At 56.6% G+C, this 16,365-nt stretch overlaps 1 protein-coding gene across 2 annotated transcripts in view; it reads right to left on the minus strand.

Annotated features, from left to right (window-relative positions):
• CCDC62 (coiled-coil domain containing 62) overlaps positions 1-12,316 on the minus strand; it is a 31,743-nt gene extending 19,427 nt beyond the window's left edge. For both annotated transcript variants that reach the window (XM_058656552.1, XM_058656551.1), the window contains exons 1-6: positions 12,200-12,316; positions 10,710-10,902; positions 7,204-7,370; positions 5,280-5,381; positions 3,938-4,109; positions 1,644-1,745 (exon numbers count right to left, since the gene is read on the minus strand). In XM_058656552.1, coding sequence (XP_058512535.1) covers positions 1,644-1,745; positions 3,938-4,109; positions 5,280-5,381; positions 7,204-7,370; positions 10,710-10,902; positions 12,200-12,235 — 772 coding nt within the window. In that variant the 5' untranslated portion in view covers positions 12,236-12,316. The remainder of the gene's footprint in view (positions 1-1,643; positions 1,746-3,937; positions 4,110-5,279; positions 5,382-7,203; positions 7,371-10,709; positions 10,903-12,199) is intronic.
• Between the last annotated feature and the right edge of the window lie 4,049 nt (positions 12,317-16,365).

Genomic DNA, 16,365 nt, shown 5'->3' on the forward strand with positions numbered 1-16,365 from the left:
AAGTTGCACTCCCGGGATTAGAACCTGCGCCCATATGGGATCCTGGCGCATGCAAGGTGAGGACTTTAGCCACTAGGCTACCATGGTGGGCCTCTAATTTTCTTTTCAAACTTTACCTCCAACTCCATGACTTTCCCATCAAAACGAAAGCCAGTAAGCCCCGCGTGGCTGGCAGGGCAGGAACATGGCTGCTCTGGCGCACATGCAGCGCGGGGTGCAGGGACCTGCAGAATTATCATGTTCAGACAAGTGGACGAGGGGAAACTTCCTTTCAATTAAAAAAAACAAACTTGGGGCCCGGCGCAGTGGCCTAGCAGCTAAAGTCCTCCCCTTGAACACACTGGGATCCCAAGTGGACGCCGGTTCTAATCCCGGCAGCTCCACTTCCCATCCAGCTCCCTGCTTGTGGCCTGGGAAAGCAGTTGAGGACGGCCCAAAGCCTTGGGACCCTGCACCTGCATGGGAGACCCAGAAGAGGTTCCTGGCTCCTGGCTTTGAATTGGCTCAGCTCCAGCCGTTGTGGTCACTTGGAGAGTGAACCATCGGACGGAAGATTTTCCTCTCTGTATATCTGACTTTGTAATAAAAATACGTAAATCTTTAAAAAAAATCTTGATCCCAATGTTCTTAATTTTAGGGTCACACTGATACAATAAAACAAGAGCATTTTTCTAAATGTCCTAATTAATAATATATGTACAAAACTGGAAAAATACTAAATTTTAATTTTTATCCAATATTTGCAAAATTATAAATGTCTTCCCTTCATCAATACATGAATTTTTTAAGATACATTTTATTTGTTCAATTTAAGTGCGGAGTGGTAAAGAGAGGGAAGATTTTTCATTTGATTGCTAATTCTCCAAATGCCTGCACAGGCAGGGGCTAGCTGAGGCCAAAGCCAGGCGCCCGGAACCCCATCACGGCCTTTCCCAAGTGTGGCAGGGGCCCAGCCCGGGGCCACCTTCCATCGCTTCCTCCTGGCTATTAGTAACAAGCTGCAAAAACGAGCAGCTGGGGCTCCAATTGGCCAGTCAATATGGGATGCTGGAATTGCAAGTGACAGCTTACCCTGCTGTACCACGACACTGGCTCCCATAAGATACTTTTTAACAACATTCCTGTTTAAAGCATTTATTTGTTTGAACTGCAGAGATGAAGACAGTGAGAGAGACCTTACACTACAAGTTCATTCTGAAACGCCTGGAGCAGTCAGGGTTGGATAAGGGCAGAGCCAGCAGCCGGGGCGCCAGTCGGGTCTCCCGGGGGACACAGGAGCCCAACGTCCTGGTCAGCCTGTGCGCTCTCTGAGGGCAAGCGTTAGCAGCAGGCGGGATTGGAAGCAGAGACAAGACTTGAACCCAGGCCCCCGGTCTGGGATGCAGGTGTCCCAGCTGGCATCCACGCCACTGCGCCAGTTCAGTCAGCTTTGAAGCAGGAGACCAGGTATGGCCGTGCTGGGCAGGGGGTCCTCCACCCACGCAGGAGCAAGCAGAGAGGCAGGGCAGTGATGGCGCTAGCGCACACTGCCTGTCCCAGGCCTGCAGGACTCGTGCGGGCCAGCAGCCGCGGAGCGTGGCCGGAGCCCGCTGCCTTACCCGTGCACAGCAGCCGCGGAGCGTGCCCGGAGCCCGCTGCCTTACCCGTGCACAGCAGCTCGTCGTTCAGGCCACTCTTCTCCTGCTTCAGGCGGATGACCTCCTCGCGCTGCTCGTTGTTCTCGGTCGTCTTCTGCTTGAGGTCTTCTTCATGGACAGGGCAAGGCCTCGGTAAACGCCCGCGCCCAGCTCGGGCACTCCAGCCCCAGCGCACCGTGCCTGGCACCCTCCTGCGGCTCTCCTACAGCCCCTGCCCCCCACACACAACGCAGGCCGGACAAACAATGACCTGCTCGTGTTACTGCTCCATGACAAACCCACGCTCACGGCCACCACTGCCACGAGCCCTGCCTGGGCCTTTGCTTCCTGTCTAGTTCACTGGTCCAGAACACCGAGGTCACACAGCAGACACCTCTGCTCTGCGGACAGCCTGGCACCTGTCTGTGGGTCACCCCAGGGCTGGCTGAAGAAGATAATACAAGGACCGAGACACACTCAGGAGTGGAAGGGTCACCAGAAGGACCACATGATCTGAGGCTTGGAACCTTCCACTTTCCCCCAACTCCGGTGGCAGGGATGGGGTGGGGGAAGCCTAGAGATGGAGCTGCACGCACATCCCCCAAGAAGCACAATGGGGGACACGCGGACACATTTCGGCAACACCGAGAGAGGAAGGAAGCTTCGAGTTCTTCCCACATCCCGCTTGAAGCATCTCTCCTCTCTGCTGTTGCAACAAACAGAACAGGGAAGTGGGCCTTCTCTGGAGTTCTCATAAATTAATGGAAGCCCGAGGAGGGGACTGCACGAGCCCCCATTCACAGCCTATCAGTCACAAGTGCAGGCCGCCCTGGTGTGGCCGCCCCTGCATCCTGTAAGATGCCGTCTGGACGCCCACCTGGCATCAGTGGACTGACCCATCGGCTGGTGTCATGGGGAAAGCACCCCCAAACCCGCCCAGGACTCCCCATGAGTTCTGGGGCCCCATTGGTCAGTCCTTCCCGTCAGCCCTGCGAAGCCACCTTCCCCTGGTTCCACAGGCTGCCTCCCTCACTCCTGAACCCATTCCCCACCGCTCTGCTTTTTTTTTTAAGATTTATTTATTTTATTACAAAGTCAGATATACAGAGAGGAGGAGAGACAGAGAGGAAGATGTTCCGTCCAATGATTCATTCCCCAAGTGAGCGCAATGGCCGGTGCGCGCCGATCCGAAGCTGGGAACCTGGAACCTCTTCCAGGTCTCCCACGCGGGTGCAGAGTCCCAAAGGATTGGGCCGTCCTCGACTGCCTTCCCAGGCCACAAGCAAGCAGTTGGATGGGAAGCAGAGCTGCCGGGACTAGAACCGGCACCCACATGGGATCCCGGAGCGCTCAAGGCGAGGACTTTAGCCGCTAGGCCACGCCGCCAGGCCAGCCATGCTTTTTTTTTTTTTTTAAAGATTTTATTTTATTTTTATTACAAAGTCAGATGTACTGAGAGGAGGAGAGATAGAGAGGAAGTGGAGCTGCCGGGATTAGAACCAGCGGCCATATGAGATCAAGGCGAGGACCTTAGCCACTAGGCCACGCTGCCAAGCCCACAGCCCTGCTTTTAAAGATGGAAAACTGCAACCCCCCCCCTGGGGATGCAGGAAACACCCACCCGACAGCAGCAGTCTCCCGTGGGTCCAGTGAGCAGTCTCCCGTGGGTCCAGTGGGGCTTTCCGGGAAACCCCAGCCCCAGCACCCACAGCCCCAGCAGAGCGGTCTGCTGCGCTGCCCCGGGGTGAGTCGTGGGACACTCCCCACAGGGTGCGTGGGCACAGGAGGCTGTGCCCTCTAAGTCAGCCAAGACGCCACTTGAGAAGCCCTGCCATGAGAAGCTCCCCCTCCCCGCTCAGAAACACACAGCAGCCCAGCGCCCAGTGCCCAACGCCCAGCGCCCAGCGCCCTCCCACGGATGATCCACTGTGTGTGACAGCCTCCGCCCTTGTGACGTGCTCCCCACGCGGGGCTACGGTGCCCAGCCCAGGCCTAAATCCTGGCAGTCCTCACGGCTCCATGCCTTTCTGCAGGTCTCTGCCCTCACCGTGGCCAGCAGGGAGAGATACAGGCCCCAGGAGCCGAGCTGCCCCACGTGGGGTTCAGCCAGGCTCAGCCGAGACCCGCCCCCGGAGCCAGGCTCAGTAACACTGACAAGGACAGGATCCTTGGGCCTTGTGCACCTGCCCCACCCAGCTGTTCATCCTGTTCAAACTGCAGCCCAGTTCCCTGTGCGCATGCGGATGTGCCTCCGCAGGTAACGCCGAGCAGCCCGGGAGCCCACAGCAGAGCACACCTCTCAGACCATGTCGCTTCCTTACCTTTGAGCTTACTGACTTCAATCTTAAGCGCCTTTAATTTCTGCTTATAATCTTGCTTCTCTTTCACGATGCACGTCTCCACCATCTTGGCATCACGTAGAGCTTGTTCCAGCAACTTGAACTTGCCCGAGCAGTCGGCGATGTGGTTGACTGCCTCGATGATGTCTTTGTCCTGTGGAAGGATTGGCACACGGTCATGGCACACTGAGGGCATGCTCACGGGGCTCTGGCTGAGCGTCAGCCCGTGCCCTGAGCACCCCTCAGGGAGTGCCAGCGGGCGGCAGACGAGACAGAGCCCTGATGATGACAGTCTGGCTACAACTTCCTGTCCCTCACAAAGCTTGGGAACACATGCCCAGCTGGGACAGCAGCGGGCAGCCAGGCCGACCACCTCCTGAGGGGCCTCTGCCCCAGCCTGCTCCTGGGGTCAGCTCCACAGCCCGTGAGCATGAGGCCCTCGTGGTGGGCTTGTCTGACCCCACGAAGGTGTCTGCTTGTTGAGAATCCTGAAGGCCCAAACTGAGGACGTCACCGCCTCCAGGCTCGAGTGCAGTAACCACTAACTCAAGGCTGTGCTGAGTGTCCCCTCTGCTGCTGCGTCCCACGGGCTTCCATCCATCACCGGGACACTTACCTACAGGGCGTGGCAGGCCACCTGTACCCAGGTCTTCATAGGGGTGACAGGTGAGTCAACCCCTGCTGACCCAGCAGGGCTCCTGCCTCCTCCTGGCTGTCCTGGACAGCGGGGAGGCCTGGCGCCGTCCTCAGCCGTGTCGCAGACTGTGGCACCATGGAGGCCGCTGCAATGACCACTTTTGGACTAAACACAGCTCTGACGTTCACATCTGAGTTTAAGAAAGGCTGTCCGTGCGCACTTAAAGCCACGGATGTGCCCTGAGGGATCACATAGGCCCGCGGGGCTCCCACTGCAGGGAGCCCAAGGCCCTGAAGGTCATCTCTTTCTGCGCAGCCAAGGCAATCGCAGACCAGCCCATAGCTCTGTGCGGCCAGCAGACGGCGCTGTAACCCCCAGGCAGCCCTTGGCTCGCAGCTGCTCCCCATCACTACCCCTACTGGTGCGGGGTAGAGGGCGGTCCACTCGTCCCTGGCCACAGCGGGCGCTCGGCCAACACTGGTTGTCCCCGCTAAACTGCCAGGGACTTGGGGAGCTTCATCGGGATTCTTGGGAGGAAAGCGAGAGGCTCCGGGCGCCCGGCTGAGCCGCTTGCTCCCCAGGACGAGTGGACATGATGGGTTCCCTCACTTGCACAGTGAGGACGGACGACGGAGCAAGGCTGGCAGCCCCTGTGTCCGCCCCTGGCCTGCGGCCGCCGCTGCTCACCTTGAGCTTGATCATGGTCGTGAGAGACTGCTCCCGAGCCTGCAGCTGTCCCACCTGGGCAGAGAGCTCCACCAGCGTGTTGCTGAGATTTTGGTTTCTAGCCTGCGAGGGAGCGGCACGTGACGCGCGGCCAGGGCCATGGAGCGTGCCTCACCCCCGCAGGTGCACCGCGGCTGGCTTCCCTGCCGCCTTCCTTCTCTGGCTCTCCTCCGGGGCAGTGGCCACCTGAGAGGCCTCTCCCTTCACCTCAGCCCCCTCCACCTTCCGACCTTGCCCTCCTAATTATGGTGGTTAGGGGAGTGAAGTGTGTCTGCTCGCTAAAACCTCTTAGGTGTAATTCCAGGTTGGGTAGAAAGGAGACAATGAATGGATAAAACCAGAATCGGTGAACAATTGCTCTTGCTGAAATAAAGTACCACTGGTGAATTCTGAGCACTTAAAGTCTGCTCAGGAAGTTCCCTCTGGGCTATTCCCTTCAGACCACAGCTCGGTGCCTGCTGCACTGTGCTGCGGACGCTGCACTCAGGCGCTGAAACTAACGGGCAAGCCGACTCTGCCAGCCACCCTTAGCAGGAAGCTTATAGGTCAGGATAGAAAAAGTCAACCTGGAAAGATTACATACAAGGCTGCTTCGAAAAATCCACGGGAAATGGGTAGCATGAAAATTTATGAATTTATGCATGGATTTGAAAATATTTTGAGCCCAATAAACTCATCTTTTCATCTCATTTTCTCACTAGTGACTGAGGCAGCCTTGCACTGCGTGATTCCAACTACACAACACTGTGGAACAGGAAGAGTGACAGACAGCAAAGCCATCAGGGGAAAGGCGAGCGGGCAGGTGCCATCCCGTGGTGTCTGCCCTGATCTGCCAGGCGAGCGGGCAGGTGCCATCCCGTGGTGTCTGCCCCTGACCTGCCAGGCGAGCGGGCAGGTGCCATCCCGTGGTGTCTGCCCCTGACCTGCCAGGCGAGCGGGCAGGTGCCATCCCGTGGTGTCTGCCCCTGCCAGAAGCCCCAGAAAGAAAAGGGGGAACACAAACATCAACAGTGATGTCAGGGGGACAACGTGCTTGGTACACGCACAGCGACCAGCAGGGAACCCGCGTGGTGGTCCTCGGCAGTGGGCGAGGCGTGTGGGCAGACACGGGGCACACGGAGGCCGTGCAGGCAGACATGGGGCACAGTCAGGCCATGCGGGCAGACATGGGGCACAGTCAGGCCATGCGGTCAGACATGGGACATGCACAGGCCATGTGGGCAGACACGGGGCACACGGAGGCTGTGTGGGCAGACACAAACTGTGCAGGCGGGCACACAGAGGTCATGCGGGCAGACACAAGGCATGCAAGTGAAAAGTCTGTCTTCCTATAAACTTAAAACTGCAGTATGAAACATGGCTGATTAAGAAAATATCTTATATCTCCCATTTGACATATCAGCAGATTTTAGCGCAGTTTTTCTTCTAGGCCCCATGCAGAAAACAAGCCTGTGCTCTCACCGTGGCCCCCTCGGCCCCCCCGCGATGCACACTGGCTGTCGTGAGGGTGGCCACTGAGGGATGAGCAGGAGCTGCTTCTGCTGTGCCCTGGCAAGGAGGGTGAGCAGTGAGCATGCCAGTCCCGGGGCTGTTGCTAGCCACCAGGCCGACAAAGCTCCACTGTCAGAGAGCAGGGGCAGACACTCCTCGGCCTCTGGGACAGGCTTCCCAGGAGACCCCCGGTGCCAATGTGCCACATCCTGCCACCCAGCAACACCCTGCCAGGAGGCGGGAGCATCAGGCAGCCCACCCTCACGCGTGCGCGGTGGCCGGGGGGACAGAGCACGCAGAGGCAGCACGCACAGGCTGTGCAGGTGGGCACACGGAAGTCATGCGGGCAGACACAAGTCATGCGGGACTCCCCTCCACGAGGGGCAGCACACACCTCCAGGTCCTCAGAGAGCAGGGCGGAGTGGGTCGCCTTCTGAGCCATCTCTTGCAGCTGCAGCTGTGTCTTCTGCAGCACTGTCTGGCACTCAAGCTGGTTGGACTCGAGCACTTTGACCTTCTTTGTGAGTGACCGGATGATTTCTGTCCTCTTATGAAGCTCGCCTGAGGGGAGAGTCAGCAGTAACTCGCGGGAGGGCAGACTGGACACTGGATCAGACCTTGTTGTGGTCAGAGTCGGGGGCTAAGCCAAGAACGGGTGCTAAGGAATGTTCTATGGTGTTCCATTCCTCTGGATCCTGCCATGACAGGGGTCAATGTGATCTTGACCAAGGGATGCCAGCCACACCCAGGCGTCCCAGCGTCCAGCCAGCACAGTCTGCCAGCCCACCTTGGCAGCCGCCCTGACCTGCCCATCATTGCTTCCTTGCCTTGTAGGCTTGTTTCACTGCCCAAGGCCGCATCCTTAGGATACAGCAGGTGCGACCCACAGGTGGATAAAAGGCCCAGAATCCTGAGGCCCAGCGGGCTCAGCTAGGACTGCGCTGCGGCAGGACAGCCCAAGAAAGCATCTAAACATTGACTTTGGCCTTCTGCATTGAGTGGCAGCTGCTCTGGGAGCCAAGTTAGATTTATGGCATGCACTGTAAGAAAGCCACGGGCAGGCAGCCGGGGAGAGGTGACTCCTTCTGTTTGGTATGCTAGAGAGAAAGAGAGAGAGAGGGGTGGGGGGACGGAGGGAGAATGCTTCTACTCATTTGGTTCACATACAAATATCTCACATGGCCCTTGGCTAGGGGCTGGGACTGCAATCTGGTCTCCAGGTGGCAGGGAGCCAGCTGCCACCATGGCGCCCAGGGTCCACATGAGCACAAAGCTTGAGTGAGAGCCGGGGCTGGGTGTCTAACCCACCAGGCCGGACGCCCGGCCCTGAACATTCATTTCCACACATTTTTGCAAGATCTCTCCCAGAGGCTGCCTATGGTCTTTGGCCCAGCAGCACTGAGGTCATTTGGGAACCTGTGAGAAACATAGACCCTGGGCCCAGCCCGACTCTCAGACCTGACCTCGATCCGTGCGCACACTGACGTGTGTGTGAGTCCAGTGGACTGCTGGCCCAAGGAGCACGCACACACCCCACGGTGTCGGGGTCACAGCAGGGGTCAGCACCATGGCGTAGCAGGTTAAGCCTCTGCCTTTGGCATTGGCTTACAGTATGAGTGCCAGTTTGAGTCCCAGCTACTCCACGTTTGATCCAGTTCCCTGCTAATGTCCCTGGGAAAGCAGTAGAGCATGGCTCAAGTGCGTAGGTCCCTGCACCTGTGTGGGAGGCCTAGATATAGCTCCTGGCTCTTGGCTTTGGATCTTCTCAGCTGTGGCCACTGCGGCCACTTGGGGAGTGAGCCAGCAGATGGAAGATGTCTGTCTCTCCTTTCTGTTAACTCTGCCTTTTCGACTTCTAAATCAAACCACAACGCAGCAGATCATCACAGCATCTCCTGGAGAGGCCGGCAGTGTCTGCCCACCGACGTGCTAACCAGTGCAGTGACCCCGAGACGAAGGCAGACAGGAGCCTGCCTCAGGTCCCCAGGCCCCGGGCCGCCCTCACACAGAGGACTGCCAGGAGGCTGTGCGGATGGCATCCCCACTTACTCTCGCTCTAAATCTCCCTGCATTCTCCCTGATGCTTGCTCCATTTAAAAAAATTAGTATCGGGGCTCAGTGCAGTATGGCTAAAGTCCTCGCCTTGCACAAGCCGGGATCCCTTATGGGCGCCGGTTCATATCCTGGCTGCTACACTTCCTATCCGGCTCCCTGCTTGTGGCCTGGGAATGCAGCTGAGGACGGCCCAGGGCCTTGGGATCCTGCACCTGTGTGGGAGACCTGGAAGAAGCTCCTGGCTCCTGGCTCCTGTCTCCTGGCTTCAGACTGGCTTGGCTCTGGCTGTTGCGGCCGCTTGGGGAGTGAACCAGGGGTTAGATCTTCCTCTCTGTCTCTTCTTCTCTCTGTAAATCTGACTTTCCAATAAAAATCAATAAATCCTTAAAATAATAAATAAATAAAAATAGCAAGTTCGATGGGAGGTGGAGCAGCTGGAACACACACTGGCACCCATTGGGAATCCAGTACATCCAAGGTGAGGGCTTCAGTCAGTGGGCTACCATGCCTGGCCACATGTGTTTTCGTTAAAGATTTATCTATTTTTTAGACCAGCGTGGTGGTCTAGTGGCAAAGGTTCTTGCCTTGTGAGCGCTGGGATCCCGTATGGGCACTGGTTCTAATCCTGGCAGCCCAGCTTCTCATCTAACTCCCTGCTTGTGAGCTGGGAATGCAGTTGAGGACGGCCCAAAGCCTTGGGACTCTGCACCCGAGTGGGAGACCCGGAAGAGGCTCCTGGTTTCAGATGGGCGCAGCTCCGGCTGTTGCAGTAACTTGGGGAGTGAATCATCAGGCGGAAGGTCTTTCTGTCTTTCCTGCCCTCTATATTTCTGACTTTCCAATAAAAATAAATAAATATAAAAAAAAGATCTGGTCTCTTGCACACCATGTGGGATTTACTTATTTTTATTTGAAAGGCAGAGTTACAGAGAGAAAAGGAAAGGGAAAGACTGGGAAAGAGAAAGGTATCCCATCTGTTGGCTCACTCCCCAAATGACTGTCAGAGCCAGAGCTGAGCTGATCCGAAGCCAGGAGCCAGCCTCACTTCACTTATTGCTTTTTGTTAGTTGATTTTTTTTTTAAAGATTTATTTATTTTTATTGCAAAGTCAGACATACAGAGAAGAGGAGAGACAGAGCGGAAGATCTTCCCCAATCCGAAGCCAGGAGCCAGGAGCTCTTCCGGGTCTCCCACATGAGTGCAGGGTCCCAAGGCTTTGGGCCGTCCTCAACTGCTTTCCCAGGCCACAAGCAGGGAGCTGGATGGGAAGTGGAGCTGCCGGGATTAGAACCTGTGCCCATATGGAATCCAGGTGTGTTCAAGGCGAGGACTTTAGCCGCTAGGCCACCATGCCAAGCCCTGTTTTTGTTAGTTGTTTAAGGTTTATTTGCTTGCAAGGCACGGTTAGAGCAACAGTGACAAGTGTAACATGCCAGGAGCTCCTGGGTCTCCCACATACGGTGCAGGGACCAAGCATCTGGGCCGTCTTCCACTACTTGGCCAGGCACATTAGCAGGGAGCTGGATCAGAAGAGGAGCAGCCGGGACTCCAATTAGCGTCCATATGGGATGCTGGTATTGCACGTTGGACCTTCATCGATGGCCCTTCAATGTCCATGCCATCTTCTTTTTTTCAACCTGCCATATGGGAATCAGCCATCTTTGCAGGGTACTTGGCTCCCTTGGAGTGTTTAGCTTCATTTGGTCAGGGTGAGCACTTCTAGCTCCCGGCTAACAGGCTCCCCCAGCATCCTTTGAACACTACCCCAGCCCTCCAGTCTCCCGCGGGCAGTTCTGCAGGCTGCCAGGCTCCCGCCCCTGCCCCGGCCACCCGCCCGGGCCTCACCTTCCAGCTTGCTGCAGCGCTCCTCCAGGGTCAGCACCTTCTGCCGGTCCTCCTCCCACGACAGCAGCTGCCTCTGATGCACAGCCACCATGTCGTTGAGCTCCTTGTCGCGGTCTTTCAGTTCTCCAATGAGCAGCTGCAGCTCCTTCCGCTGCTTCTCCTCCGTGGAGATCTCAAACTCCGACCTGATGTTCTAAACACACAGGGCCACTTCAGGGCACAGTCAAACTGACGGCATCCTTCCCCTCGCAGCGCCCTCCCCTGCTAACTGCCAATTCAGATAGTTTTAGTCACTGTTAGCTTGTTGCTGTTGCTTTGTTTTTTAAGATTTATTTTGATTGGAAAGTCAGATAAACAAAGAGAAGGAGAGACAGAAAGATCTTTCATCTGCTGATTCACTCCCCAAGTGGCTGCAACGGCCGGAGCTGAGGAGCCGAGCCAATCCCAACTCAGGAGCCAGGAGTTTCTTCCAAGTCTCCCACGCAGGTGCAGGGTCCTTGGGCTATCCTCAACTGCTTGCCCAGGCCACAAGCTGGACGCTGGATGGGGAGTAGAGCAGCTGGGACACAAACCGGCACCCATATGGGATCCTGGCGATTGCATGCCAAGGATTAGCAAGCTGAGCTGTCGTGCCAGCCCTGAGATGGATTTCCTAAGGAAACTTACATACACAAGAGACTCAGCACGATGGGCTCCTCCCACCCAGTAACTGGATTCTACCAGGTCTATGTTTCCACATCTGCTTCAATTTCTTTTTCCTTTTCATGACTGAAAGAGTCACTCCACTGCTTGTGCCTCAGTATGCTTACAGGCCCGGAATCAGGCTCTGGCTGCTCCACTTCCGGTCCAGCTCCCTGCCGATGTGCCAATTGCTTGGGCCCCTGCACCCACGCGGGAGACCTGGAAGAAGCTCCCCGCTCCTGGTGTCGGCCTGGCCCAGCCCTGGCTGCTGGTGTGGCCATTTGGGGAGTGAACCAGCAGATGCGAGATCTGTCTTTCTCTCTTTCTTAACTCTGCTTTTCAAATAAATTTACTATTACTATCATTTTTAAAGTGCTAGTTCCAGGACTAGCTGATGGCGGGAGTTGTAGCAGGCCACCAGGAGTCCTCTCCCGGCTGTCTCTTCAAACACAGCCAAGACTCGGAAATAAAGAGAGAAGTGAACTATAGTCACCAAGGACTAGACACGGAAAATGGAATCTGGAGTCAGGGGGATTCCAAGTCACAGGCCTTGAGTTCCAGCCTCGGGTCAGCCGCGCCATTACTGGACACCCCTGGCCGGGGTGCAGCAGGCCGGCGCCGGTGCAGCCCTGGGCATGTTCACGGTCAGCGTCGTGGTCCAGGGAGGTCAGCGTGAGGCAGGGGCCGCCCCGCGGGAGCTTTGGGGTTCAGGGACGGGACCTACGGCGCTGGTCTAGATGCCTCCGCAGCAGCCCCTTACAGCCCGGAGGACAGTGGCCATGTCGCCCCCGAGCCCGCCAGCCGCTCACCTGGCGCCCAGCGAGGAAGCTCGCCGAGGGGTTCATAGGTGTTCCCTCAGCACCCCGGAGAAAGTCGGGGTGGCAGCGTCACCTTGGAAACGCCATTGGCGCGCCCGTCCGGAGCGGCGGGGCGAGGCGGAGCCCCCCAGACCAGCGCCCGCCAACGGCCGGCGGGGCGGGACGGCCGGCTCTCGCGGCGCCTGGGCGCGTGGTCCCGCGTGGAGGGAGCGCTCGGCTCCTCGGGGTCGCGGGGCTGCTTCCTGGGCGTGTCCGCCCCGGCGTGGGCCCCGGGCGCAGCTGGCACGGGCCTCGGGTGCCTGGCCTTGAAGCTTTCAGCTCACCACAGGTCCGTGTTGGGAAGCGACGAGGGGGACACGCCCGGTCTTTCCTCGGGAGGTCTGTCAGCCTCGCCGCCCTGCCGGAAACCCCGCGGCGCCCCGAGTGCTCTCGACCTCGGCGTCGGGCGGCAGCCACGCGGGAGCACGAGGGCCCTGGCTGTCCCAGCCGCGGAGCCTTGGGTCGGCTCCCCTGTTGGTACAAGATGGCTCAGGTGCGTGGGCCCCTGCCTCGGATGGGAGTCGCCAAGAAGCTCCTGGCGCCTGGCAGAGGCCTGGCCCAGCGCTGGATGTTGCAGCCAGTTGGAGCGTGAACCTGCATATGAAAGACTCCTCTGTGTCTCTGCTTTTCAAATATTTTTTTAAAACAGAAAGTAAAGTTTAAATTTCATGATTAGGTTGGCAAGTAGTAACAAGAATGAGTAGGTACAAATACAAATGGCCAACATTTTCGGTTAACTCCCACGGGTGTGTATTTAATAGGCAGAAATCTTCCATCTGCTGCCAGGAGCTTCTTCCGGGTCTCACACAGGTGCAGCGTCCCAAGGCCTGGGGGCTGCTGCCTTCCCAGGCCACAAGCAGGGAGCTGGATGGGAAGTGGGGCCGCCAGGATTAGAACCCGTGCCCATATGGGATCTTGGCGTGTTCAAGGTGAGGACTTTAGCCACCAGACCACTACACTGGGTCCTCTATCAGCATATTTTAAGTAGGGTGGCTCCCTGGGTGTGCACTTGTAGGCTGCAGACCTAGGTGGACATGGACCAGGCACCGCCAACATCTTCACCAGCACATTTCCCGCCAGGTGATCTGCCTTCACCATCCACACTTCTGAACAGATGTTAAAATATGTTGTACTTTATTTTGAAGGGCAGAGGGAAAAAAACCCAAGAGGGTTCCCAGCTGGCTTACTCCCAGCTGAGCTGGGGCTGGCAGCCGGAGCCAGGAGTGCCATCCAGGCCTCCTGGGACGATGGCTCAATGACTAAATCCTCATGTTGTTAAGTGCTTGGATCCCATACAGGTGTCCACTCATGTCCTGGCTGCTCCACTTTCCATCCAGCTCCCTGCTTGTGGCCTGGGAAAGCAGTGGAGGACGGCCCAAGGCCTTGGGACCCTGCACCTGCGTGGGAGACCCAGAAGCTCCTGTGTTTGGATCAGCTCAGCTAGAGCTGTTGTGGTGTTTGAGGAGGGAACTACTTGAAGGAAAATCTTTCCTTCTCTCTGTAAATGTTATCTGCCTTTTCAATGAAAAAAGAAAAGGAAAAAGAGCTGCAGGAACCCAACCGTGAACACTTCAGCCATGAACACTGCCAGGTCTGAGTGTGTGGGAAGCTGGAACCATGAGCTGGAGTGGGAGTTGATTACAGGACCCCAGTACACTGGTGCTGGTGTCTTACCCAGGAGGCTAAATGCCTGCTCCCGTATGTACATTTATTATTTTTTAAATATATATTTATTTTTATTACAAAGTCAGATATACAGAGGAGAGACAGAGAGGAAGATCTTCCGTCCGATGATTCACCCCCCAAGTGGCTGCAACAGCCGGTGCTGCACCCATCCGAAGCCGGGAACCAGGAACCTCCTCTGAGTCTCCCGCGCGGGTGCAGGGTCCCAAGGCTTATGGGCCGTCCTCCACTGCTTTCCCAGGCCACAGGCAGGGAGCTGGATGGGAAGTGGAGCTTCTGGGATTAGAACTGGCGCCCATATAGGATCCTGGCGCGTTCAAGGCAAGGACCCTAGCTGCTAGGCCATGCCGCCGGGGCCCCGTATGTACATTTAAAGATCAGGCCTCACGTGTTCCACACAAGGACAATTGAACCCCCCATGTTCCTGCTGTAACATCCATGGCTGGCTGTGTGGCCTGATTGGGAGCGCAGGCACAGCACGGCTCCCAGCACCAAGGCACAGGGCACACAGCTCCCAGCACCAAGGCACAGGGCACACAGCTCCCAGCACCAAGGCACAGGGCGCACAGCTCCCAGCACCAAGGCACAGGGCACACAGCTCCCAGCACCAAGGCACAGGGCGCACAGCTCCCAGCACCAAGGCACAGGGCGCACAGCTCCCAGCACCAAGGCACAGGGCGCACAGCTCCCAGCACCAAGGCACAGGGCGCACAGCTCCCAGCACCAAGGCACAGGGCGCACAGCTCCCAGCACCAAGGCACAGGGCGCACAGCTCCCAGCACCAAGGCACAGGGCGCACAGCTCCCAACACCAAGGCACAGGGCACACAGCACGGCTCCCAGCACCAAGGCACAGGGCACACAGCTCCCAGCACCAAGGCACAGGGCACACAGCTCCCAGCACCAAGGCACAGGGCGCACAGCTCCCAACACCAAGGCACAGGGCGCACAGCTCCCAGCACCAAGGCACAGGGCGCACAGCTCCCAGCACCAAGGCACAGGGCGCACAGCTCCCAGCACCAAGGCACAGGGCGCACAGCTCCCAGCACCAAGGCACAGGGCGCACAGCTCCCAGCACCAAGGCACAGGGCGCACAGCTCCCAGCACCAAGGCACAGGGCGCACAGCTCCCAGCACCAAGGCACAGGGCGCACAGCTCCCAGCACCAAGGCACAGGGCGCACAGCTCCCAGCACCAAGGCACAGGGCGCACAGCTCCCAGCACCAAGGCACAGGGCACACAGCACGGCTCCCAGACACTTCTGCCTCACTTCATTCATCAGTTACCACAGAGCTCTGCAGCTCACACTTGATTGCACATTTTTTTCTAAGACTATTTGAAAAAAAAAATCCATTTAAATTTTTTATTTTCATGACAATAAACAACAGCTTCATGGACTCTAAATCTCATAAAGGTGCCTATACAATTTAATATACCACAAATCTTCAGTCAGCACCTAACAGTTTTAAATTCATAAATGCACTTCTTTTTTTAAAAGATTTATTTACTTTTCATGGAAAGGCAGGTTTCCAGAGAGGAGACACAGAAAAAGATCTTCCATTTGCTGATTCACTCTCCAAATGGTTGCAATGGCCGGTTCTGAGCTGACCTGAAGCCAGGAGCCAGGAGCTTCTTCCAGGTCACCCATGCAGGTGCAGGGTCTGAAGGCTTTCCCAGACCACAAGCAGGGAGCTGGATGGGAAGTGGAGCAGCTGGATATGAACTGGTGCCCCTATGGGGTCCCAGAACTTGCAGATAGAGGATCAGCCAGTTGAGCCATCACACCCCCTTTTCTTCTATCTTTCCAAAAATAAGTAAATCTTTCAAGAAAAATGCCCTTTTAAAACTATCATGGAAGTCATGCTTCCGTTGGTTTTCCCAAACTACTGAGTGTGATGTATTTTTTTTTTTAATTAGGAGAATCTTATCCACATGACGTACAGCAAGAACAAGAATTACTGAAGACCAAGTGAACTCCACCCTGGGATGACTGAACATCCATGGGTTCTGGCAAAATAGGATTTTTAGATAGATGTGCAAATTTCTAGCACACAAAGCACCACTGCTTCTTGAACCATTCCACAGCTGTTCATTTGATATCTCTTGCAATTTTTTGATATTGCAAATAGCATTGTGACGAACAATCATCCCAAGTTCCGGCAAGCCTGATGACAACTTTAGCACTGCGGCCGGGGGCCTCTGGGCCACACGGGACACGGGCTCTTAAGGCTTTAAGTAGCGAGTGCAGGTGTCTCCTGGCTAGCCTGAACAGCTCCTACCGGGGATATGCCACGAGGCCCAGCAGCGGATGGCAACGGCAACAAAGGCAAGTTCAATTGCAAGTCTACTAGAATCCCACTCACTAAGAAGCCAGGAGATATACTACTGGCAGGCAAGCCAGGGTCAAATTCTTTTTGAAAAAGACCACCTGGTTTCA

The sequence above is a fragment of the Ochotona princeps genome, chromosome 29, assembly GCF_030435755.1.
Source record: "Ochotona princeps isolate mOchPri1 chromosome 29, mOchPri1.hap1, whole genome shotgun sequence".
Classification (NCBI taxonomy): Eukaryota; Metazoa; Chordata; class Mammalia; order Lagomorpha; family Ochotonidae; genus Ochotona; species Ochotona princeps.